This window comes from Heteronotia binoei, chromosome 3, assembly GCF_032191835.1.
Source record: "Heteronotia binoei isolate CCM8104 ecotype False Entrance Well chromosome 3, APGP_CSIRO_Hbin_v1, whole genome shotgun sequence".
Lineage (NCBI taxonomy): Eukaryota > Metazoa > Chordata > Lepidosauria > Squamata > Gekkonidae > Heteronotia > Heteronotia binoei.
The window spans coordinates 167,955,384-167,979,444 of NC_083225.1; the positions used below are offsets into that span (position 1 = coordinate 167,955,384).

The 24,061-nt window shown below is 45.2% G+C and overlaps 1 protein-coding gene across 1 annotated transcript; it reads left to right on the forward strand.

Moving 5' to 3' along the window:
* The first annotated feature begins 11,528 nt into the window (after nucleotides 1-11,528).
* LOC132569127 (vitelline membrane outer layer protein 1-like) lies at nucleotides 11,529-23,689 on the forward strand. The gene is made up of 4 exons (XM_060235309.1): nucleotides 11,529-11,608; nucleotides 13,432-13,529; nucleotides 16,481-16,706; nucleotides 23,579-23,689. The coding sequence occupies exons 1-4, from the start codon at nucleotides 11,531-11,533 to the stop codon at nucleotides 23,687-23,689; spliced, it is 513 nt and encodes a 170-aa protein (XP_060091292.1). The 5' UTR covers nucleotides 11,529-11,530.
* Nucleotides 23,690-24,061: the final 372 nt, after the last annotated feature.

Consider the following 24,061-nt stretch of genomic DNA (forward strand, 5'->3'; position numbering starts at 1 on the left):
GCAACTGGAGGAGTGGGGAATCAAACCCGGTTCTCCCAGATAAGAGTCCGCACACTTAACCACTACACCAAACTGGCTCTCCAAGAAGACTGACCCCCCAAAAAATCACAACAGAACAAAAACCCAACAAACAAAACATACACAGTTGGATTTTCAGCTTCCAGTCAGGGTCAGGGTTAGGTGTTGGGATTCAGGTTCCTTTAAATATTTGTATGGCTCTGGTTGTTTTAGTCTTGCTTGTTGTTTTGTTTCTATTACCATATCTCTTCCGACAAATTTTACAATAGTATCTTTAAACAAAACGAAACATTTTATTCCCCAGTTCCACTCCCAGTCTAAATTTGTAGGAGGCCACTCTGGATAGACTGTAGCATGATCAGGACAGATGAGCGTCCCACTTGTGTTGTACAATGAAGCAGATCATTTGAAATGAAAAAGAAATTGATCCTGAAAATAAGATTTGCGTGGGCAGGAACAGAATGACCAATCTCCCTTTGTAGGATCCCTGCATCTCCAGATATCAATCAGGAACAAATTGTCCTTTCATTTCTTACATGCCCTTGGCAATGACAATAGAGCTTTTCCCCAAACCATCTAATCTTCAAAATCTCATTAAAATGCCTGTCAATAATGAAAGAACTTTAAGAAAATTAATTCCGCTTTCCCCATCCCACACCAAAGAACAATACAAAGCCTTCTGCAGAAATCATAGAAAAGTCAGAGCAGTTTTATGCACTATACGTAGGTTTTACACAACAAATATTAGGAGGCAAACTTCATTTCAGGATCTATGAAGATCTGAAATGAATTGATACAACAAGGTCCCCCAACACCATTTGGGATTCAGGTTTATTTTTTGAGCTGGGATCCTGGAATTATTTGGGTTCCATTATTCCCTACGGGGAACTTTCGGGAGGAGTGGTGCTGGAGTGGTTATTTTTCATTCAAATGACACCAGAATTGCACAGCACTTGGTACTTGCTTGTCCACCAAAGACTCCCCAAGTTTCAAGTGAATTTGACCAAGGGGTCCAGTTCTAAGGGTCCATGAACAAGGTGACCTAGCTATCCTCCTTGTTTCTTATGGGGGAAAGATCCTATGCTTTCTCTTAGTGAAAGCCAACAGCCAAACACAAAAGAGTGACCAGTGGTCAAAAGCCTTTCTATCCAAGCAGAAGCAACAGATCTTATGGAACCGACATCACATCAAAGAATCTCAGCAGAATCAACTGAAGGAAGAGATGCTGTTCCAAGCCAAACATAACCTGGGCTAAGTCATGGAAACCAGGCAGGACCTTGTGCCAACGTGGCAGCACACTCAATAGAACCAATGACAAACCAAAGAATCTAAGCCAAATCAAGCTGTCAAGCGAGTGCCAAGGCAGCAAGCTAGACTTTGCAACAGAGAGAGAGAGAGGGGAGAGGAGAGAGAGACCAATTCTTCACTAGCAGTTGCTCTGCCCCTGGGATTCTACTTTTCCTGGCTCAAGAAATCAACTCCCCACTTATTTATTTTTGACCCAGAATTATACAAAGAGGTGCTGGGGTTCAGTGAAGTTTTTTCTTCTAGTTTTTTTTAGAACACCCTTCAGAATGTGGACTGTATATAGTGTCAATCAAATGGGACAACTTCCCTGATGTTGGTTTCTGTTTCTGAGCTTCAAGTTTTTAAAACAGCATTTTCCCTCTACTCCCCAATACAGATCGAGAGGATGCAGGCATAAGCACATGCTCACCCCACTCTCTTTCAAAGTCTAGCACAGAAGAGTTGAAGAGCTTCAAGCTGACTTCCAGGAAGACCAACTGCTGAACCCTCCAAGGGAAGGGGACATGAGCAGTGTGGGCAGACAAAATGTCACCCATGTGGGAGAGAACATGCTCATTCTGCATGCTTATCAGCGGGCCCAAGAGGAACATCCAAGAAGCCTATGTACAATGTGCTTGGCACCAGCATCTTGAGGGCACTTGCCCCCACATATATCTGGCATTGTTGACATTAGACTGCAAGAAGACTGTATTTTAGACAAAATCTCTCCAACATCTGCTACTCATAAATCACATCCCAAATTCTCTCCCTTAAAGGAAATCGAGATGGTTGTACACTGCATGGGTCAGGCCACCTGGAGTATCGTGTGCAGTTCACTTCAAAAAGGATGTGGACAGAATGGAGTGGGTGCAGAAGAGGGTGAGGAGGATGATTAGGGGCCTGAAGACCAAGCCCTATGAGGAAAGGCTGAAGGACTTGGGAATGTTCAGTCTGGAGAAGAGGAGATGGAGGAGGGACAGGATTGTTCTATTTAAGACTTTGAAGGGCTGCCACTCAGAGGAGGGCAGGAAGCTGTTCCTGTTGGCAGCAGAGGATACGACTTGCAATAATAGGTTTAAATTAAGAGTGGGAAGGTACTGGCTGGATATTAGGAAAGTCTTTTTTACAGTAAGAATTGTTCAACAGCTATGAATCAGCTATGAAGGAGGTGGTGAGCTCCCCCTCACTGATAATCTTTACGCAGTGGCTGGACAAACACTTGTCAGGGATGCTCTAGGCCAGGGGTGTCAAACATGTGGCTCGGGGGCTGAATCAGACTGTCGGAGGACTCCTATCATGCTCCTGAACAACTGGCTGTCATCTGCTTCCTTCTCCCTCTCTCTTGCTTCCTTCTGCATAACAGCTTGCTTTGCAAGGCTTGCTGAATCACACAGGAGCTAGAGAGCAAAACCTCTGTTTTTCTCAATTGACTGAGGCTCCTCCCTTGGGGAGAAAGGGGAAAGGCAGAGCTTGTTCTTCCAGGCTCTCGAAATTGCACAGCAGAGCTACTGATCCAAGCCTCTCTTCCTTCTATTGGCTGAGGCTCCTGCCCTCAGTCCCCTGGGGAAGGAAGGAAAGAGCCAGCTTCCTTTGCCCTGTTCCCTGGATCCCATGGAAGAAATACAGATATCTACAGTCCACATTCTGTTCCACTGAGGAATTGCTCTAACGGTCAGGAAGTTCTTCCTAATGTTGAGTCGGAAACTCTTCTGTTTTAATTCGGTTCTGGTCCTACCTTCCGGGGCCACAGAAAACAATTCCACACCATCCTCTATATGACAGCCCTTCAAGTACTTGAAGATGGTGATCATATCACCTCTCAGCCACCTCCTCTCCAGGCTAAACATCCCCAGCTCCTTCAACCTTTCCTCATAGGACTTGGTCTCCAGACCCCTCACCATCTTTGTCGCCCTCCTCTGGACCCGTTCCAGCTTGTCTATATCCTTCTTAAAATGTGGTGCCCCAAACTGAACACAATACTCCAGGTGAGGTCTTACCAGAGCAGAGTAAAGCGATACCATCACATCACGTGATCTTGACACTATACTTCTGTTGATACAGCCCCAAATTACATTTGCCTTTTTAGCCATCGCATCACACTGTTGACTCATGTTCAGCGTATGATCCACTAAGACCCCTAGATCCTTTTCGCACATACTGCTACTTCTGTGTCTCCTGATTCTATTGCTAAGAAATGTCACCAGGTGAACTCAAGTTCTCAGAATTGCCAGGAAGGACCTGGCCCCTGGCAGAAGGACTTAACAGTGGGGGAAGCCCCACATCCATCAGTGGGGGATATACTGAACTCAGGGGTGGACTGGGTCTAAAAATATTGGTTGCCAGGAGATGAAAGGGGGCCCTCCCACAACTGTAAGACTATCATTTAATTTTTATAAGAAATAAATCAAATTTTCAAATAACACATAAGTGGGAAAAAAGGTACAATTAAAACTTTTGCACTCTCTCTCTCTCAAATTAGTAATTGCAGTTTGCTCCTGTACAGTAGCTTCTTGGTCATTGAAACTTACAGATGCTTTTGCCCTGGCAATATCCCTCAAGGTTATGATCATTTGGGCTAGCCTCTGTTGTTTTGGCATTTGACCTTTGAACTTCTGTGTGACCTCGTGTCACATCCCGGCAGGGACCAAGGAGAGCCCCCCCCACACACACTGGCTGCCACCACTCTGGTAAAGGTCTGTCTGGGAGGGCCCACAGCACCTACCCAACCCTTGTGCCTTCCTTATCTGCAAAATCTTTTATTTGTGACCAAAGAGATGTGAGGACCCAGGCAGTTCAACAGCAGCAGTTTTATTCTTCAAACAAATATTGGCTTATAAACAATAATTTTGGTGTGAAAGTGAAAAACAATACAGGTGGTGGAAATCAAATAAACAGTCCTAATGCAACTATCTTAGCATTCCCTACTTCTATTAGCATTGTATTAACTCACCCCAGTTCCAGGTGAGGGGAAAAACTCTCTTGCTGAAGCTCCCTCTGGCTCAGCATCCTCAAGAGAACCAGTCTCTCCCTCTTTTTGTTGTTGTTCAGCTGCACAGTCAAGTCCGACTCTTTGTGACCCCATGGACAAAGTCACGCCAGGCCCTCCTGTCTTCCACCATCCTCCGAAGTCTGCTCAAATTCATGTTTGTTGCATCAGTAATGCTGTCCAGCCATCTCATCTTTTGCCGTCCCCTTCTTCTTTTGCTTTCTGTCTTTCCCAGCATCAGGATCTTCTCCAGGGAGGGCTCCCTTCTCATTTGGTGGCCAAAGTATTTGAGCTTCAGCTTCAGCATCTGACCTTCCAGGGAACAGTCTGGGTGGATTTCCCTTAGGACTGACTGATTTGATCTTCTTGCAGTCCAAGGGACTCTATTATTATTATTATTTTATTTATATTCCGCCCGTTCCCCCATAGGGGCTTAGGGCAGAGCTCAACATAATAATAAAATTACAATAAAATCATATAATAATAAAAGTAAATTTCAGTATTCAATACAACAAAATAGCCCGGCAGAACAATATGATGCGGTGGTGCAACAGGACAGTGCAGCAAATCAGCACAGCAAAATAGTACAGTAGGGGAGGCCAACCGATCTAATGGATAGATGCTTGCTGCCTCACCCGAGGACCTAGCAGAACAGCTCCATTTTATAGGCTCTACGAAAGGCAAGCAAACCAGATAGAGCCTGAATCTCTATAGGGAGCTGATTCCACCAGGTTGGGTCAAGGACCAAGAAGGACCTGGCCCTGGTAGAGGCAAGACGGCCATCTCTTGGGCCAGGGACAGTCAGCCTATCTTGGGAGGCCGAGCGAAGCAACCTCGAGGACGTATATGGGAAGAGATGGTCCCGCAGGTATGCTGGTCCCAGGCCATGTAAGGCTTTGAAAGTCAGAACTAACACCTTGAAGTGGATCCGGTACTCTATGGGCAGCCAGTGCATGCCACGGAGCACCGGCCGCATGTTCACCCGTGTAGGTGATGCAGTCAGCAGGCGAGCTGCCACGTTCTGCACCCACTGCAGTTTCTGGATCAGTTTCAAGGGCAAACCAGCGTAGAGTGAGTTACAGTAATCTAGTCTGGAAGTGACTGTTGCATGGGTCACCGTGGCCAGGTCTTGGGGCGATAGATATGGTGCTAGCTGTCTGATCTGCTGTAGATGGTAGAAGGCATACCTCGCGGTCGCTGTGACCTGAGCCTCCATAGAGAGTGAGGCATCCAGGATCACTCCCAAACTCTTCACCTGTTGGGTCGGCACTAAAACTGCGCCATCCAAGGGTGGGAGCTTGGTACACAAACCTCCCCCACCCCCTCGACTCAGGCACAGGACCTCCATCTTAGCTGGATTTAACTTCAGTTGGCTCTACTGTAGCTATGACTCCTAAAGCCTCTAACAGGTGTTCAGGGGCAGAGGACGGTCTGCCATCCATCAACAGATAGAGCTGGGTGTCATCAGCATACTGGTGACAACCCAGACCAAAACCTCAGGCAATCTGGGCAAGGGCGCATATAGATGTTAAATAATATGGGCGAGAGAATAGCTCCCTGCGGCACTCCGCATATAAGTGGGTGTCGCATGGAGGTTTGCTCACCTAGCCTCACCCTTTGTCCCTGTCCCCGGAGAAAGGAGGAAAGCCATTGCAAGGCTACCATTGCAAGGCTACAATTGCAGGGACTTTTCTAGCTAAACTTAAAGAGGCAGTGGTTCATCCGCTTTTTAAAAAGCCATCTTTGGACCTGATGGTCCTGGCCAATTACCGCCCAGTGTCAAATCTACCATTCCTGGGTAAGGTAATTGAGAAAGCGGTGGCAGAGCAGTTCCAAGCTTTCCTGGAGGATACCTCCACTCTTGATCCCTTCCAGTCCGGCTTTCTTCCTGGCTGTGGGACGGAGACTGCTTTGATTGCCATTACTGATGACCTTAGAATGCATCTGGATCAAGGCGGGTCAGCGCTGCTATTACTGTTAGACCTTTCGGCAGCGTTTGACTCGGTCGATTACGACCTAATTACCCACCGCCTTGCCGATACAGGAGTTCAGGGGGAAGTCTTACAGTGGTTCACCTCTTTTCTCCGTGATCGGGGACAAAGGGTGGCAATTGGAGAGCAGATCTCCCTGCGGCACTCACTCGAATGTGGTTTGCCCAGGGAGCTATTCTCTCGCCAATGATGTTTAACATCTATATGAGCCCCCTTGCCCAGATTGCCCGAAATTTTGGGCTGGGTTGTCACCAGTATGCAGATGACATCCAGCTCTATCTGCTGATGGACGGCCATGCAGATGCCGCCCCAGAACATCTGACCAGGGTGCTAGAAGCTGTGGTTGGATGGTTGCAGTTAAGCCGGCTGAAGTTTAATCCAACTAAGACGGAGGTCCTGTACCTGAGCCAAAGGGGGCTAAAATTGGACATCCATCTCCCCACCCTGGATGGTGCTCCTCTTGTGCCATCCCAGAAAGTGAGGAGTCTGGGTGTGACTTTCCATGGAGGCCCAGGTCACAGCAGTTGTGCGATCTGCATTTCACCATCTTCGGCAGGTCAAACAGCTAGGGTCCTATCTGACCCCCCATGACTTAGCTACAGTGATCCATGCAATGGTCCCTTCCAGATTGGACTACTGTAACTCGCTTGACGCAGGCTTGCCCTTGAGGCTGATTCAGAAATTCCAACTGGTGCAAAATGAGGCTCCATGGCTAGTAACTGGATTGCCTTTATGGGCAGGCAGTCGGTCGATGCTGTGCACATTGCACTGGTTACCAATTGAGTACCGAATCCGCTTCATGTTTTTGGTATTGACCTTTAAAGCCTTACATGGCCTGGGACCGACCTACTTGTGGGACTGCCTCTCCCCATATGAGCCCCAAAGACTGTTGCGATTGGCCAATCAATACCTTCTGGCCATCCCCGGCCCAAGGAACGTCCGGCTTGCTTCGACCAGGCCTGGCCTGGTGAAATCAGCTCCCTGTGGAGATCCGGACACTACCAGATTTACTTCTGTTTTGTAGGGCCTGCAAGATGGAGCTGTTTCGCTAGGCCTTCGGCTGAGGCAGGCAGACGTCCCTTCATTCTATTGCTTATACCATCTATTACCCTCTCCCACAATGGGCTATATCAGGGGTGGCAACGATAACCCTCCAGATGTTTTTTGCCTACAACTCCCATCAGCCCCAGCCATTGGCCATGCTGGCCTGAAATATCTGCCTGCCCACCTATGTATATTTTTGTAGCTGTATTTTATTGGTGTATTATTGAGTTATTACTGTGTTTTAATTGTTTTATTACAACTGTGTCCGCCCTGAGCCCGTATGGGAAAGGGCGGAATATAAATCGACCAAATAAATATAACAAATAATACCCCCCATATTCCGGTGATGGTGAGGCGGTGGGTCAACAGATCACAGTTGACCGTGTCAAACGCTGCTCTCAAGATTCTTCTCCAGCACCACATCTCAAAAGCATCTATTCTTCTGGGCTTGGCCTTTCTTATGGTTCAGCTCCCACAGCCATACATTACTACTGGGAATACTATCACTTTGACTATACGGACTTCTGTTGGCAGGGTGATGTCTCTACTTTTTATTATACTGCCCAGGTTCGCCATAGCTGTCCTCCCAAGGAGCAAACGTCTTTTAATTTCATGGCTACAGTCACCATCCGCAGTGATCTTGGATCCCAGAAATGTGAAGTCTGTCACTACTTCCATATCTTCCCCTTCTATTTGCCAAGGTGTGATGGGGCCAGATGCCATGATCTTAGTTTTTTTGATGTTGAATTTCAAAGCCTACTTTTGTGCTCTCCTCTTTCATCCTCAACAAGAGGTTCTTTAGGCCCTCCTCACTTTCTGCCATTAGAGTGGTATCACCTGCATATCTCAGGTTGTTGATATTTTTTTCCGGCTATCTTAATTCTGGTTTGTGCTTCATCCAGGCCAGCATTCCGCATGATATACTCTGCATATAAATTAAATAAGCAGGGTGACAATATATATCCTTGTCGAACTCCTTTTCCTATTTTAAACCAATCAGTTGTTCCATATCCCGTTCTGACCGTTGCTTCTTGACCCTTATACAGGTTTCTCAGGAGATATGTGAGGTGGTCTGGTACTCCCATCTCTTTAAGTACTTGCCACAGTTTGTTGTGATGCACACAATCAAAGGCTTTAGCGTAGTGAATGAAACAGAAATAGACGTTTTTCTGATACTCTCGTGCTTTCTCCATAATCCATCGAATGTTGGCAATTTGATCTCTAGTTCCTCTACCTCTCCGAAACCCAGCTTGAACTTTTGGTAGTTCCCATTCTGCATACTGCTGAAGCCTAGCTTGTAGGATCTTTAACAAGACCTTGTTGGCATGTGAAATGAGTGCAATGGGTCTCCCTCTCTATTCAGATCTATTTATCTTCTCCTCCCAGGTCCCATTCTCCTCTGGGTCAGTTTCCCTCCAAAACTGCTTTCACCCAATCAGAGGGAGGGAAGAGATCCTGGGAGATGTAGGCCCACTAGCCTATTGAGGTAGGCTTCCCCGGGCCCTCTAGGCCTCACTAGGCAGGCCTCTCCTTGCCCTCTAGGCCCCAGATCATGACACCTCATGGAAAACTGTAGACAGAACCCAAAGGAGGAAATATTGTCTTTTGTATAATTAACCTGTACAACTAATTCAGGGGCACAGGAGATCAATATGGGCAAGAAGCAAAATGTACCATTTATTACAGATGAGAATATCAAAAGCCATATTGACTAGGTGAATTATTTAAAAATGGATTTTCATAAGGACAAAATTTTACACATATGGGATGTCTCCTAATTACTTGGGGGAATTAGAATAATTGGAAACTGGTGAGGTGGGGGTAACTAGGAGATCTCCACCAATATTTTACAGGGATTGTTCCCTGAAAACGCTCAAATAAACCAGGCTGGATAACCAGAGAGGTATTATATTAAGAAAAAGAACAATATTTGCTGTCTTTGTGATGTATGTATTAACTCTATTAGTTGACTGTGGCTGCATGTCATGATCCCAGGCTAGGATTCCCAGCTAATGAAAGATAGGTGCACCTTAGTTTGGGGCTCATAGAATTGGATCCCCCGTCCAATCTTTTTGAAACCTGGTGGGTGTTTTGAGGAGGGGCACCATATACTATGCTGCAAATTTGGTGCCTCTACCTCAAAAACAGCCCCCTCGAGCCCCAGATACCCACATATCAATTCTCCATTATACCCTATGGGAATCCGTTGTCAGGCGATGGAATCTCAAGGCAGCAATTATTGGAATCAAATGTATACTTTATTGGAAACTCATGGCTTGATACAAAAGTTGAGACTAATGCCTGAGCATAGGTATTTCCTAGTCTTAAAGAATCTACATCAAAGACTTTCCTAAACAGAGTCACTATTCTCAAAACAAAAAGGAGTGAAGGTGCAAACTTTCATACGAGAGCTTCTTCTTATCTCTTTGCCTCTGGGAAGAAGCTGGTCGCCCGCAGTATCTACTAACGGTCGCATTCCTTTGTTCTTTGGCAACATAAACAAAGTTCACACAGCAAATGTCTCCCTCTTTGATATGCATGCTGGTTACAACATAATGAAAGACTTGGGGTTAGTGCAAAGAGTTCATTTGGTTAGTAGTCTATATTTGCAATATAAAAGAATTACAGAGCCTGACATCCGTCTCCATAGGGAATAATGGAGTGCCTAGCAGACATTTCCTTCCCCCCCTGCTTTCTGATGACCCTGAAGTGGGGAGAGGGCCTCTAAACTGAGGGATCCCCTGCATCCACCTGGGGATTGGCAACCCGAGAGAAAACATCTGTGACTTATTTTTCCAAACTGTACCTAGCTTTGTAAGCCTCTCTTCTATTTGACTTAACCTAATTTTTTTTTCTAAACAAAGCTCCGCCTCCTATGAAGCCTTGCTTCATTGTGATGGTGCTCCAGCTTTGTGACAGCTTTCATGGCTCTTAATTCGTTGCAGTGCTGTGGGATCCCTGTTTACAGACGATGATAGCTTCCCACTACTGTCAAGGGGCCTTGCCATTTTTCTATTTCTGTATGCTGGATGTCCTAAGAAGGAGGGAGAGTGCACGATACCTGCTTTGCTTTTTCTTTGCTCTGACCATTGTAACAGTCACAAGTATCCATTTCTGCCCTGCAGAAGGAAGTGAAGCCTGGGTGTTCAAGGACTCTTTGGGCGTTTTCGCACAGGGCTTACCCCGGAGCGACGTCCCTCTTCACCACGCAGCGTCTGCGCGGATTTCACACCAACTGCTCCACAGAACCTGGAAGAGCCGCAAAGTCCCGCGGCTTTTGCGTCGCAAATGTAAACTGGTTTTTGGCGGTTTACATTTGCGACGCAAAAGCCGCGGGACTTTGTGGCTCTTCCGGGTTCTGCGGAGCAGTTGGTGCGAAATCCGCGCAGACGCTGCGCGGTGAAGAGGGACGTCGCTCCGGGGTAAGCGCTGTGCGAAAACGCCATTTATCTCTTCTCAGAGACAGCTCAGTTGCCAAATGTCTAGTGTGAGAAAAGTGTGGGTGGGAACCAATCTGTATTGCTGTATGTGGGCTTTTTGCACTGTAGTTTTGGGGGGCTGCATATTGGCCCTGGATAAAGTAGAAAGGACTGGTCACCCCAAAGGTGAACCAGTTCTGACACATACGTGTATTGCTACTGTTTCTATCTGTCAATAAAGTGAGCTTTCTGACTACACTGGAAGCCTTCTTTAATTGAGGATAGTCCCAACGATATACGCTCATCTAATGGATGTAGAACAGAGGACATTCTTCCTTGCATGCACACAAAACTAAAAGCCTTGTGTCAATTCTAAAGAAAATGCAAGGAGCACAAGGAAAGCCATGGCTGAGTTGTGGAGGACAGATAGACTCCTTTCCTCATAGATGGATATGTGCTCAGCCTACACCTTGGGCTGATTGCCTTGGGCAGAGTTGGCAATAGCCTTGGGCGAAGATCGGATCAGTGCAAGATCACATCGACCCCAGTATGGAATGTGCCCATCTGTGCTAGCCAGTGGATTAATGATGCACCCTAGCTATCTTCAGGCAAGAAGAAAGGTTCCCAGCCTCAGAGGCTGTTGCCATTTCCCATTTTCTCTGCAAAGCGGAGGCTTCAACATGCAGGTTCCTGGTCCAATTGTATTTTTCTTGCTGCTCTCTTGCTGCCCGTGGAATGCGGAGTCACAAAATGTCACAAGAAATGTCACATCCATTCTTACGGTGATGAACGGAGGACCATGGGGCATGTGGGGAGAAATGAATAACTGCTCCACAAGCGGGGCCAAGGGGTTTTCACTGAAGGTTAGCATAATTTCTCTCCCCTCTTTCCCTTCCCTGTCTATTCTTCAGGCTGTCATTTGGGGGATATCTTTATTTTCTTCTATTCTTGGCTTCTGTTTCTAAAGGGCTCTGGTATTAGGTTGTTGCTGGACAGGGTGACAGAACAATCTTTGCAGCAGGGATCCCATAGGATTGATGGGAGGTCTTCTTGAAATATGTAGAGAGGCCTCAGTAATGGCAGTATAATTTCAGTTTGCAAATGTTCCCAATAAAAGAGAGGTGAGGGAATGTTGAAATGTATGGCTATGGAAGAATGCATGAAGGGGAAAAAAACTTTGCTTGAAGATCAGTCATGTTTCTGTTAACAACGGATCTAGTATGATAGAATGGCTAACTTCATTATCCCCAGTGTGACATCTTTAAGTGCCATGATTCCCACCAATGTGTTTCTTGGATCCCACTTGCTTCCACCCCAAAGGAAAGACCCAGTCTTGATTTTTTTAATACCTCATTGAAGCAGTGTGTTTCAGAAGACCCCAGGAAGCATCACTTTTGGATCCGAAGGGACCATCCCTTTGTAAATAGCGGCCTTCCTCATAGAAGAATGTTTGGGGGCTTCCCAATCTTTCTCTATCAAGTTCTATGGCAACCATTTCATGACTGGTCTTGCCTTTCATGTTTTGGTGGTGCCTGCAGGCTTCCCCCCAAAAAAGGAACCACAAAATCACCAAATCTAATCTGGATTAGTTTATTATATTTATTGTATTTACCAAATATATATTCTACCTTTTCTGCCCTTACAAGGGTTGCCAATTGGCTAACAATTTAAAACATACTTGATAAAATTGCATTGTAAAACCATTAAAACCAACGCCTTTTCCAAACATACCTCACCAGGACAATTTAAGAAAGAGTTAAAAGTCAGTTAAAATACATATAAAGCATAAAACATTGGTTAGGAAGGAGAGATTATTGAGGCAATGCAAAACAAAACAGAAAGTCTTCACCTCCTGGTGGAAGATGGCAAGAGAAGGGGACAGACAACTCTCCCTGGGGAGAGAGCTCCAGGCTTTGTTACCATGATCGTTGCCACCTGCCTGTTCTCATAAAACAGAGGCTCATGAAGCAGGACCTCTGAAAATGACCATATTGTAACACTGAGAAGGAAATTTGGGGAGGAGGGAATTCTGTGACCTTCTCTGTGCACCTTGGAGGATGAAATATTTGCTATCTAGCTAGTACAAGAGACACAGATATGACTTAAAACTCAAATAGATTGATTTTATTCCTCATAAGCAGCATCTGTGCATTTTTGGTCACTATTGTTCTTCTATAACAATCAGGGCTTTTTTCTAGAAAAAGAGGTGTCAGAACTCTCAAGAGGGAAATGAAGGGAAAACACATCAGTGCCCCTCATGAACTTTTAACATTTTTTGAGAATTTTGTTTCTACAGAGAGGTTTCGGAACTCCATTCCACTGTGTTCCCTCAGAAGAAAAAGCCCTGCTAACAATCTTTTTCTACTGGAATCTCCAACAAGGACAAGTTGCAAAATGATTGCTGTAGTAAAGCCACAGCACAAAATCTACCAAGATGGGGGTGCAATTTATGATTAACACAGCCTATTGTTTCTTTTTATATTATAGAAGTCTGTGGTATCTAAAGCTGAATGCCCGGGTTTGTTAATAGATGGTATCTCCTAAAGATGTACATCAACCTTTGTATTGCTAATAGTCTTTATCTTATGATGATGCCAAAAGCGTAACTGTTTAACCCATAATTGTTCCATTTCATAACTAATAAGCCCTTTTTTCTGTTTTCATCCATTATGTGGGATTTTCCTAGATGCAGCCCAAGCAAGGGCACTTTGCTGATGATACTTCCCTAAATGGCATTCGCCTAATTTGCAGTGATGACTCAATTATCACATCTGCAGTGGGAGCGTAAGTACTTTTTTTTTTAAAAAAGGTATTCTCCAATAATATCTCTCCCCTTCTTTATCCATATTTTTCTACTACCATGCCATCATCTCCAGGATGACCAAAGCAAAGAAGAACAATGTTTATTTCTTTCTAAGTGAGGTCCAATCAAGAAGAGCTGAAGATCCAGAATGTGGTGTTTCTTGTATTTAACTAGCTGGCACAGGTTGCTTTTACTATACATTCCTCTGACAATTTAAGAGGGGAATTTTATTGGGACAATGTTATGTTGAGCCAGCTTGGTGTAGCTGAGCCAGTTTGGTGTAGTGGTTAAGTGTGCAGACTCTTATCTGGGAGAACTGGGTTTGATTCCCCACTCCTCCACTTGCACCTGCTGGAATGATGTTGGGTTAGCCATAACTATTGCAGGAATTGTCCTTGAAAAAGCAGCTGCTGTGAGAGCCCTCTCAGCCCCACCCATCTCACAGGGTGCCTGTTGTGGGGGGAGAAGATTTAGGAGATTGTAAGCTGCTTTGAGTCTCTGTTTCAGAGAGAAGGGCGGGGTATAAATCTGCAGTCTTCTTCTTCTTCTTCATGAGGAGCCCTGTAACACAGAGTGGTAAACTGTAGTACTGCATTCCAAGCTCTGCTCATGAATTTGAGTAAAATTTGTCTTTCCTGAACCTTTTCCCAATCAGCTTCATGGATGCCCCTGTCTACTTCCCTCAGTATTGCATACTTTTATAAATCTCTATCATGTCTCTTTTGAGTTGTCTTTTTTGCTATGCTGAATAGTCTCAGACTCTTCAGCCTTGCCTTATAGGCAAAGTGCTCCAAACCACTGATTGCCCTCCTCTGTAATTTTTCCATCTCTGCAATATCCTTTTTGAGAGGGACGGTGGCTCAGTGGTAGAGCATCTGCTTGGGAAGCAGAAGGTCCCAGGTTCAATCCCCGGCATCTCCAAAAAAGGGTCCAGGCAAATAGGTGTGAAAAACCTCAGCTTGAGACCCTGGAGAGCCGCTACCAGTCTGAGAAGACAATACTGACTTTGATGGACCAAGGGTCTGTTTCAGTATAAGGCAGCTTCGTATGCTTCATATGAGACACAGTGACCACAACTATACATGGTATTCCAAATGCAGGTGCGCCATTGCTAATGCTTTGTGCATCATTAGAATGCCAGCTGGTTTATTTTCAAGCCCTTTCCTAACAATCCCCAGTGTGAAGTTTGTCTTTTTCACTGCTGCTGCATGCTGGGTTGCCATTTTCACCAGACCCCAAGACGTCTTTCAGTTATAACCAGTTCACAGCCTGTCGGCATTTATTTGAAGTTTGGACTTCTTGTTCCAGTTTGCATCACCTTAGACTTACCAAGAGTGAACTTGATTTGCCACATTATTGCTCGATCACCCAGCTTAGAGAGATCCTCTCTACCTCTTTACAACCTACTGTAGCTTTCACCATCCTGTATAACTTGGTATCCTCTATAAACCTGGCCATGACACTGCTCATCTCCAATTTCCAAATTATTTATCAACAAATTAAACAATATATTAGTTTGAAACCAGGCACTTAACCCCCCCCCCTCTTTGGGGATTAAAAAACAGGTGTGCAAGCGTGTGTCTGCAATTTACATAGGAGTATACTGTTTTGCCAATTTGCCCCCATTAAGTTACAGATGGGCTTTGCTGGGGCAGTGCTGGTATTAGGGCAAAAAGGTTTACCTTCTATTAGTTGCATCCCATAGGCTGAAGCACTGATGTGGGGCGTTCTCTAATTCCATGCTTTGTTGCTGAGCCAGCCAGTGCAGATGGAGAGAGGCTAGCAACTTCATCAGATGGAGGCCATCCACCCCAGTTGTCCCATGTGAGACCTCCCTGGGTATGCAGGGGTCCAATATGATTAGCCAGGTGTCTTTTTTCCACTTTAGGTCAGATCCTTTTTGGGTCAAGTCTATTCAGGTCATTTTTGGGGCAGGAGCACACTGGAGCGGAGCTCGGCCTGGGCTGTTCAGGGCTCCGGTTGGCATGCTGGGGAAGGAATGATTTCTGCTTTCCCCAGTGTGCCCACTGCAGCGGGTGTGCTAGCAAAAGCACGGGGGAGCTCCTGCTGGGCTTAAAAAAGAAATGCCCTGGGTCTATTGTTCTCTAATGTTTTTTTATGTTATTTTAAATTAATTGTTAATGTTTAATGCTTTTATATATTGTATCCTGTTATCTTTGATCTGTTGTAAACAGTCTAGAGAGCTTTGGCTACAGGAAGAATAGTAATGAAATAAATGATGGTGATGATGATGATTATGATGCATGGAAAGACTTTCCCTGGACTATGTGGGAAGGAAAGAATGAGGGAGAGAGTGAGAAAAGAAATCTGACCTGCACTGCACTGAAAAGAGGAAAGGGCCCACAGATTCATTGGGCACAGTAGGAGGGGCTGAGGAGAAGAGCAAAACAGCCTCGCCTCATACTTGCCCATCATCCCCTGGGGTAGCATCATGAGTGCCAGCAGCCCCAACCAATGCTGATGCCAACAGAGGCTTCTGCAGTGGCTATTGCATGATGCTGAGCTTAGGAGACATGTGTTAAGCTCATGTGTTGCATGTTGCTAGTTTCTCAAGGAAATGCTGTGAACATAGTGGGTGAGGAGTTGGCAGCAGTGGGTGGAGCTGGAGGATGGGGAAGGTGCTGGAAAGGAAAGAGAACCTTGTGGAGGGAAGAAACCTCATAGAGTTGCCTGCTATTCTCTGGCAATCCCTGGGAATGTTTTGCAGGGCAGCGACTCATGTCCAAGTGTGTTTTCAAGTTTATACTAGATGTTTATACTATGGCAAAACACAATGACCACAAACAAACAAAAAACCATGGGACTTTTTTGCCATGAGATGCTTGGACAATTTGACTTCTAAGCGGAAGATGGTAGCCACTGATGGAATGTGTAAAGTTTCTTACAAACGCTTTCTTTCTTATTCCGAAAGGTATGGTACCTGGTCTGATGCATTTTTATGCCCTTCTGGCTTATTGACTTCATTCACGCTCCGAGTGTCACCACCGTTACTTTTTGGTGATGATACTTCAGCCAATAACATCAAGTTCAAATGCACAGATGGAACTGAACTGGAAGGAAATGGTCCTGCGTTGGGCAAATATGGCCCATGGAGTGGTTCCTGCAAAGACAATGGCATTTGTGGGATCCAGACAAAGGTGCATATTCCCATAAGATTTTTATGGATTGATAGCACTGGACTCAATGATGTGAGATTTTTCTGTTGCGCTAGTTCCATTGGTGAGGAGGAGGAGGAGGAAGAGGAGGAGGAGGAGGAGGAGGAGTTCAATTTCTAAATAATACATAAAATATAATAAATAAATAATAACACTGCTCAGTTGGCAGGTCTTCTGTGTCCCTGTATTCATTTTTTTTTCTACAAATGCCCCTTCAATCTTTTGATTATTGGAATTCACTCAGCACCTTCCATTAACCTAAATGTTTCTCAGCTCCAGCACAGATTTTGGTATGCATGCGTGTGTGTTCATTAATACTTTTCTATCCCACATTTCCTCTTGGTTCTAGATGATTTAGTTAACATCCCCAGCTAAATCCAAAGATCAAGCCCAAATCCCTCTCCCCTCAACCTTTAAAACAGGGGTGGGGAACCTTTTTTCTGCCAAGGGCCATGTGGATATTTATGATATCATTCGCAGGCCATAAAAACTATCAACTTAAAAAACAGTGCTCCAGCGAGGAAGAATGATTCAGGCCAGCAAAATTAATGCAAATAATTGTTTTTCTATTTGAATCATGTGGGGAGAGCCTAATCTGGCACACACACACATGCACAGCCCGCCACCCTAGGCAAATGCATAGATCCAAAGTTTTTTTGTAGAGAAAGCCCAGCAGGAACTCAGTAGCATATTAGACTACATCCCCTAATATCAGCATGTTAGGTCCCACCATCTGGGATAATCAAGTGCAAACTGAACTGTGACAGTAACTTTTCCAGGCCCTGCAGCAATTCTGGCTGGTTAGCCAGGTTCCAGGGAGGCTGTTGCACAGTACATCTGGGCCCTGTGATCCCTGCCTGGCCCTGGGGAGGCTGCTGCACAGAGCGGCTGGGCCCCACAATCCTCGCTGGCCAGCCAGGCCCCAGGGAGGCTGCCACATGGCTTCGTTCGGTCCAGCAATCCCTGAGGGCCACACCAAGTGACCTCGAGGGCCATATACGGCCCTCGGGATGGAGGTTCCCCACCCCTGCTTTAAAAGATGCATGCCATTCAACTCCCCTCAATAGTTTTGGCAAACAGGCAGGCCTTCTGGCACCTTCTAAAGATCTTCCAGGAGGGGACTTCCCTCACCTCTTCAGAGAACCCATTTCACAGAGCCAGAGCCATGATGGGAAAGGCTAGCCTCTGGTCAATGCCATACAGGCCACCCTAAGTGATGAGATAGCAAACAGATAGCTGCACGGTGACCATAACTGGTGCACAGGGACATATAGAAGCAGAGAATCATGAAAATGTGTAGATCTCAAGTCATGAAGGGCTTTAAAGGTCATAACCAGCACCTCCAACTGAACTAGGAAACAGGCTGGCAACCCATGAAGTTGTTTCAAAAAGGCAAATCCATGTTCCCAGTGGCTAGCCACTGAAAACAACTGAGCTGTTGCATTCTGGACCGGTTGTAGTTCCTGAGGTGTCTTCAAGAGCAACCCCATATGCAGTGTGTTACAGTAATCCAACCATACCTCATAAGGTGACTGTTGTGGGGAGAGGAAGGGAAGGTGATTGTAAGCTAGTTACAAAGCTGGGTATAAAAACAACTCCTCCTCCTCGCCTTTTAGCCTGAACCAGTGTGTTCCAATTTGTTTCCCATGTAGCTCTGAGTTCTGACATGGGATGGCATCAGCTTGGCTAGGCTTCGTTCTTCACCCGCAGGGCCGCAGCCATTGGGTACACTGTACACTTGGTTTTTCTTTATATGTGTGTTGAGAAACTGTCATGCTGAACATGTGATTTAAACCTCGCACTAGTCCCTGGTTTCATTTGTTAGGTCAGCGCGTACTAGCTGTATTGTACAAATAGTCTATAGGTAAACACATGTACAGCTGGGTATGAAAGTTCCACAGGTGTAAAAAAGGAGGGAAGCAAAGGAAGACTCATCACCTAGGACCTTCCTGTTTCCCTTCAATTGGAAAAGAAATTAGGGTTGACAGCCTCCAGGTCGAGCCTGGAGTCCTCTCTGAATTACATCTGACCTCCAAACTTCAGAAATCATTTTCACGGAAGAACACGGCTTCTTTGTGTGATGGCAGATCAATAAGGAATATTAATGAAAGGATTAATAGATATATGGTTAATAAAGCATAATAAAGTTTGATGCATTTTGACTAGAGAAGCTTGTACTAGAGATGCTTGCAGTAGAGAGATGAGGAAGCTGAAAGGTCGGCAGAAAAAGCAAAACCGCAAAAAAGGTCAAGAGCAAAACAAAACCGCAGAAAAGCAGAAGTAGGGTCTTCAGCAAGCTGTGGTTAAAGGTGAAGCAGAAAGTAGGGAAATGACCCAAAAAGGTCAGAAAAATGAGATCATGTAAAAAGGTGATTGGTCAAGAGATTGTGCAAAAGAGTATTTAAGACCTGCGTGTCTTGATGACCATTGCCCAGATGCCCACCCTTGGTCTGGGTCCGCACGTGCGTATCAAATAAAGCTTGGCTGTTTTCCTGAAGTTGCCTCAAGCCTCGTATGTCACCACACCACCACATCTGTTGTAAGTATGACAAAGTAGGCTTGTTTCCTGCTACATTTGGAGGGTGGACTCTATGGCATCACATCCCTCTGTGGTCTTTCTCCATCTTCTCCAAGCTCCACCCCCAGATCACCAGGACTTTCCCAACATGGAAGTGGCAACACTACAAGAAATTCAGAAGACTTCTCATTCTAGTCAAATGGGGGAATGAGGCTGACAACCCAAGTTTGCAGATTGTGTTTGTTTTATTTCTAGCACACCTTTCTCACTAAGACTCAAAGTGGATACCACAGTGAAAGTCGATAAAATTAACAGGACTGGCACATCTAATAAGCAATCTGATAACATGAGGATTACATAAATCTAAAACAAAGCATGAAGTACCAGACATGATGTGTTATACAAAGCATAAAACGGTATTACAGAAATATATAGAGTGAGAACAGAGTGATACATACAGCAAATGCATAATATATTCCATATACTGTGGTAGAGTTCAGAGTCACATTTGTTGAAAGCACCAGATGCGATGTCCCTGTGAATCAGACCTCCAGAAGCAAGTGACCATAGAGCAGTAGGTGGTTAGTCAAACACTAAGCAACTTCCTGTTTACTCTCTACTGTCACTCAATCTCTTTGAAGTGTAGATCAACTCTCTTTAGAAAGGCAACTCCCTTCCATCTTCTCTCTCTCTTTCTCTCTTCCCCTCCCCACTCCATGCACACAAGATGAGGTTGAAGGATCTCTCTGCCTCCACAGCCATCTTTTAGCTAGACAGTATAGGAACGATCTCTGTCTCTCTGTCCTGCACTATCAAACATGTGTTTCTAGAATAAAGTAGATATTATTTTGTTTCAACTTGAAACTTGGCACTGAATAACTTTGAAACCCTGCAAGCACATGGTTAGGTCTGATATGAGCACTACTGCATTAAAGTCTTGTGTGCTCTGCTGGCTAAAGAAGGATCTGGATCCCCAGAACCAGTACCCTTCCTACACCAATCTTTTCATCAAAAGAACCTTCCTGAACCATCCTCCTATAATATAGCCAGGACTTTTTTTTTTAGCAGGAACGCATAGGAATGCAGTTTCGGCTGGCTTGGTGTCAGGGGGTGTGGCCTAATATGCAAATGAGTTCCTGCTGGGCTGCTTCTACCAAAAAAGCCCTGAATATAGCCCTGATGTATATGAAAGTGCCATCAAGTGGCAGCGGACTTACAGTACCCTCAACAAGGGGCTTTCAAGGCAGGTGAGAAGTAGAGGCAGTCTGCCATTGACTACTTCTTCAGAGTCGTTCTTGGTGGCCTCCCATCCCAATACTGACCCTGTTTAGCTTCAGAGATCTGATGAGACTGGGTTATACCATGCTACCTTCCCTCCTGCATAGCCTTTATAAAAATGCTGTCTTGTTTATTTATTTATTACGTTAAGCTTATATCCCGCCCTCTCCGCAAGCGGACTCAGGGCGGCTCACAACATCACATTACTTCCACTGAAAACCAATAAAACATATAAAACATAATTACATATTTAAATTATTTAAAAGATTTCATGGTGCTGTATCAATACAGTACAGTATAGCGGTTCTAAAAGTTCGATGGTGACCATTTGGTACTCTGCATGGAGCTCTATGTGATGTCCAGTGGCAGCTCTCTCTCGGTTAAATGTCGAAGGCCTGTCGGAACAATTCAGTCTTACAGGCCCTGCGGAATGTAGACAAATCCCGCAGGGCCCTTATGGCCTCTGGGAGAGCGTTCCAGAGTTCTGGCGCTGTCACCGAGAAGGCCCTGGTCCTCCTCGAGCCTACAGTAGACCCTGTACTAAGAGCGCCAATATGCAAAGAGTTCCTGCTACAAAAAATCCCTGGGTCACACCCCCTGATGTAGCCAATCCTCCTGGAGCTTACAATAGGCCCTGTACTAAGAGCCCTGTAAGCTCTTGAAGGATTGGCTACATCAGGGGGTGTGACCCAGGGATTTTTTTTGTAGCAGGAACTCCTTTGCATATTAGGCCACACCCCCGATGTAGCCAGTCTTCCTGGAGCTTACAATAGGCCCTGTACTAAAAGCCTTGTAAGCTCTTGAAGGATTGGCTACATCAGAGGGTTGTGGCCTAATATGCAAAGGAGTTCCTGCTACAAAAAAATCCCTGGCGTGGCCTAATAAGCAAAGGAATTCCTGCTACAAAAAAGTCCTGGAGAATGCACATAGCTGAAGTGCACATTGATCTTGCCCATTTGCAGGGTGCCACCTGTAGAACTGGGGGACATTAACTATGCCTGTTTTCTGAGTAGTCCAGTTCAGATGCTTCCGTGAGGGCTTTTTAAAATCCCTTGAATATGCATGATGAAAAGCTGAGAACCTTCAACAATTGTAATACATAGATCTGGCAATTATCAAGAAATGTGGCTGACTGTGTGCTTGGAAGAGAAGTGGGTCACTTAGGACAACACAAAATACACAAAATAAATTTAGAAATGGTTTTTGGAACTGCCATCAACAGACACCACATTGGACACATTTTAATTTTGTTGCAAAGAACGGTTCCTTATTGGAACTTATTTCTTACTTGGCTTCAAGCCTTTTGGATATTACTGCAGTTCTTGAAGGATCTCAACTTTCCACCTCAGGTTGCCAGGTCTGGGTTGGGAAATACCTGGAGATTTTGCAGGTGGAACTGGAGGAGAGTGGAGTTTGGGGAGGGGGGACTTTAATGTGGTATAATGCCATCATATAATATAATGCCACGAAGAGCCCTGTGGCGCAGAGTGGTAAAGCTGCAGTACTGCAGTCGGAGCCTTCTGCTTATGACCTGAGTTTGATCCCAGCGGAAGCTGGTTCAGGTAGCCGGATCCAGGTTGACTCAGCCTCCCATCCTTCTGAGGTTGGTAAAATGAGTACTCAGCTTGCTGGGGGGAAAGTGTAGACGACTGGGGAAGGCAATGGCAAACCACCCCATAAAAAGTCTGCCGTGAAAATGTGAAAGCAACGTCACCCCAGAGTCGGAAATTACTGGTGGTTGCACAGGGGACTACCTTTACCTCTTTTTTTTTTTTTTAATGCTATAGTCCACCTTCCAAAGTGGCCATTTTTTTCAGGTGAACTGATCTCTGTCACCTGGAGAGCAGTTGAAATGCCAGGAGACCTCCAGCCAGCACCTGGAGGCTGGCAACCCGACCACTATATATATGATGCAGAATGAATCCAGCATATATATGATGCAGAATGAATCCAGCCAGCAGTGACTTTTCTAGAGCCCCCAAATGGAGGAGTTGCCAATATTTAACTGCAACAGAAAAACCTGACATTTTCGAGGCCAGTGGGATCCACTGCATTGTATCTCGGCACTATATCGACCTTTGTCTGGATCCCACAAATGCCACCCTCTTGACAGGACTCACTCCATGCAGCATATTCACCCCATGCATGTCCACTGCCTTCCAGTTCTCTTCCATCTGTGCATTTAAACTTGACATTTTCAGCTGCAGTATTGTCATTTATGGGTTCACGGGCTGACACTCGGAGTGAGAATGAATTCAGAAAGCCAGACTTGCACGACTCTTCTTTAGACCAGGTCCCATACCTTTTAAGAAGAAAAGAAGACCTGTTTCTGGGAGGTTTTACACAACCAGTCGTCTAGGCTACATTGTTTGGATAGTAATTAACCCGAGGAGAGTTGAATACGCATAAACTGGAGACATGATCACATAAACAATGTGTGTCTGCCACTCCTAACACTAATTCCCAGGCTGCTTTTGAAACCAAATGAAATGGGTCCAAATGGAAAGATGCCCACTCTGGGTTGGGGAATTCCTGGACTTTGGGGTGGGGCTGGAGCCTGGGGAGGTTGGGGTTTGTGGAGTGGAAGGACCTCAGCAGGGTATGATGCCATTGAGTTCACCCTCTGAAGTAACACTTTCTCCAGGGAAACTGATCTGTACAATCTGGAGATTGGTTATAATTCCAGGAGATCTCCAGGTCCCACCTAGAGGCTGACAAGTCTAGAAAACACATCAGTTCTATTTTCACTATGCTTTGTTCTTCAGCTCCTTAAATTGCCTAGCCCACAATTTCTGTAAAAATCAGTTAGTGGTGAGCCTCCTTTGGCTTTTTTCTTCTTTTTTGCACGGTGTGCTCCCAAGTCCCTCTTCTGTATACTACCCAGGCATATCTTGTACAGTCCTCTTCCTCCATGGAGGTTTTACTCTTCTGCAGTAAAAACATTACTGCTTCTGCTTCTTTTACAGTCCTCCTCCCTTCCTTACGCCCTCATCATTTCTACACATTAACTTCTCAAAGCCATAATTTGCTAGTACACCCTCTGCTCTGCTCCCTGCAGTACATTACAGAAAATGGAGAAAATATGGAGATTAGCTCCTGCCAACAGGTAGCGATGCTACACTTCACCATCCTCCAGGAGAGGAGAATGGAGGAGAGAAGAATGGTGTAAACCACTTTGTGCCCCCTTTTGGAAAAAGACAGGATATAAATGAATAATTAAATAAGTAGAGGTAGAACTGGGTTTCTGTGATGGAAGATTAAGAAGATTCCAGGACTTCCTGTTTGGCTGGAAGACAGTGCTGCTGCCCTCTAGTAAGGGGGATTTCCCCCCCTCTATTCAGGGTATGAAAGACCCTTCTGGGGGGGTCTATGCCTATCAATCTTAGTAAAAGATTAATCCAAGATGATATCAAACACCTTTAGTTGTTGATTTCGGTTTTGGAAAGGTGGGTAGCTGCCTTTTTAAAACCTTGAGATCCGGCCAGAAAGCGAAATGTCTAATATTCATTTGCAGAGGACTAAAAATGTCATTAATTTGACT

Excerpts from the sequence above, each read along its gene's own strand:
- LOC132569127 (XM_060235309.1), top strand. The coding sequence starts at position 11,531 with ATGAACGGAGGACCATGGGGCATGTGGGGAGAAATGAATAACTGCTCC. Across the intron at positions 11,609-13,431 it reads CCAAGGGGTTTTCACTGAAG|ATGCAGCCCAAGCAAGGGCA; the intron begins GTTAGCATAATT and ends GGATTTTCCTAG. Across the intron at positions 16,707-23,578 it reads TTTGTGGGATCCAGACAAAG|TACATTACAGAAAATGGAGA; the intron begins GTGCATATTCCC and ends TGCTCCCTGCAG.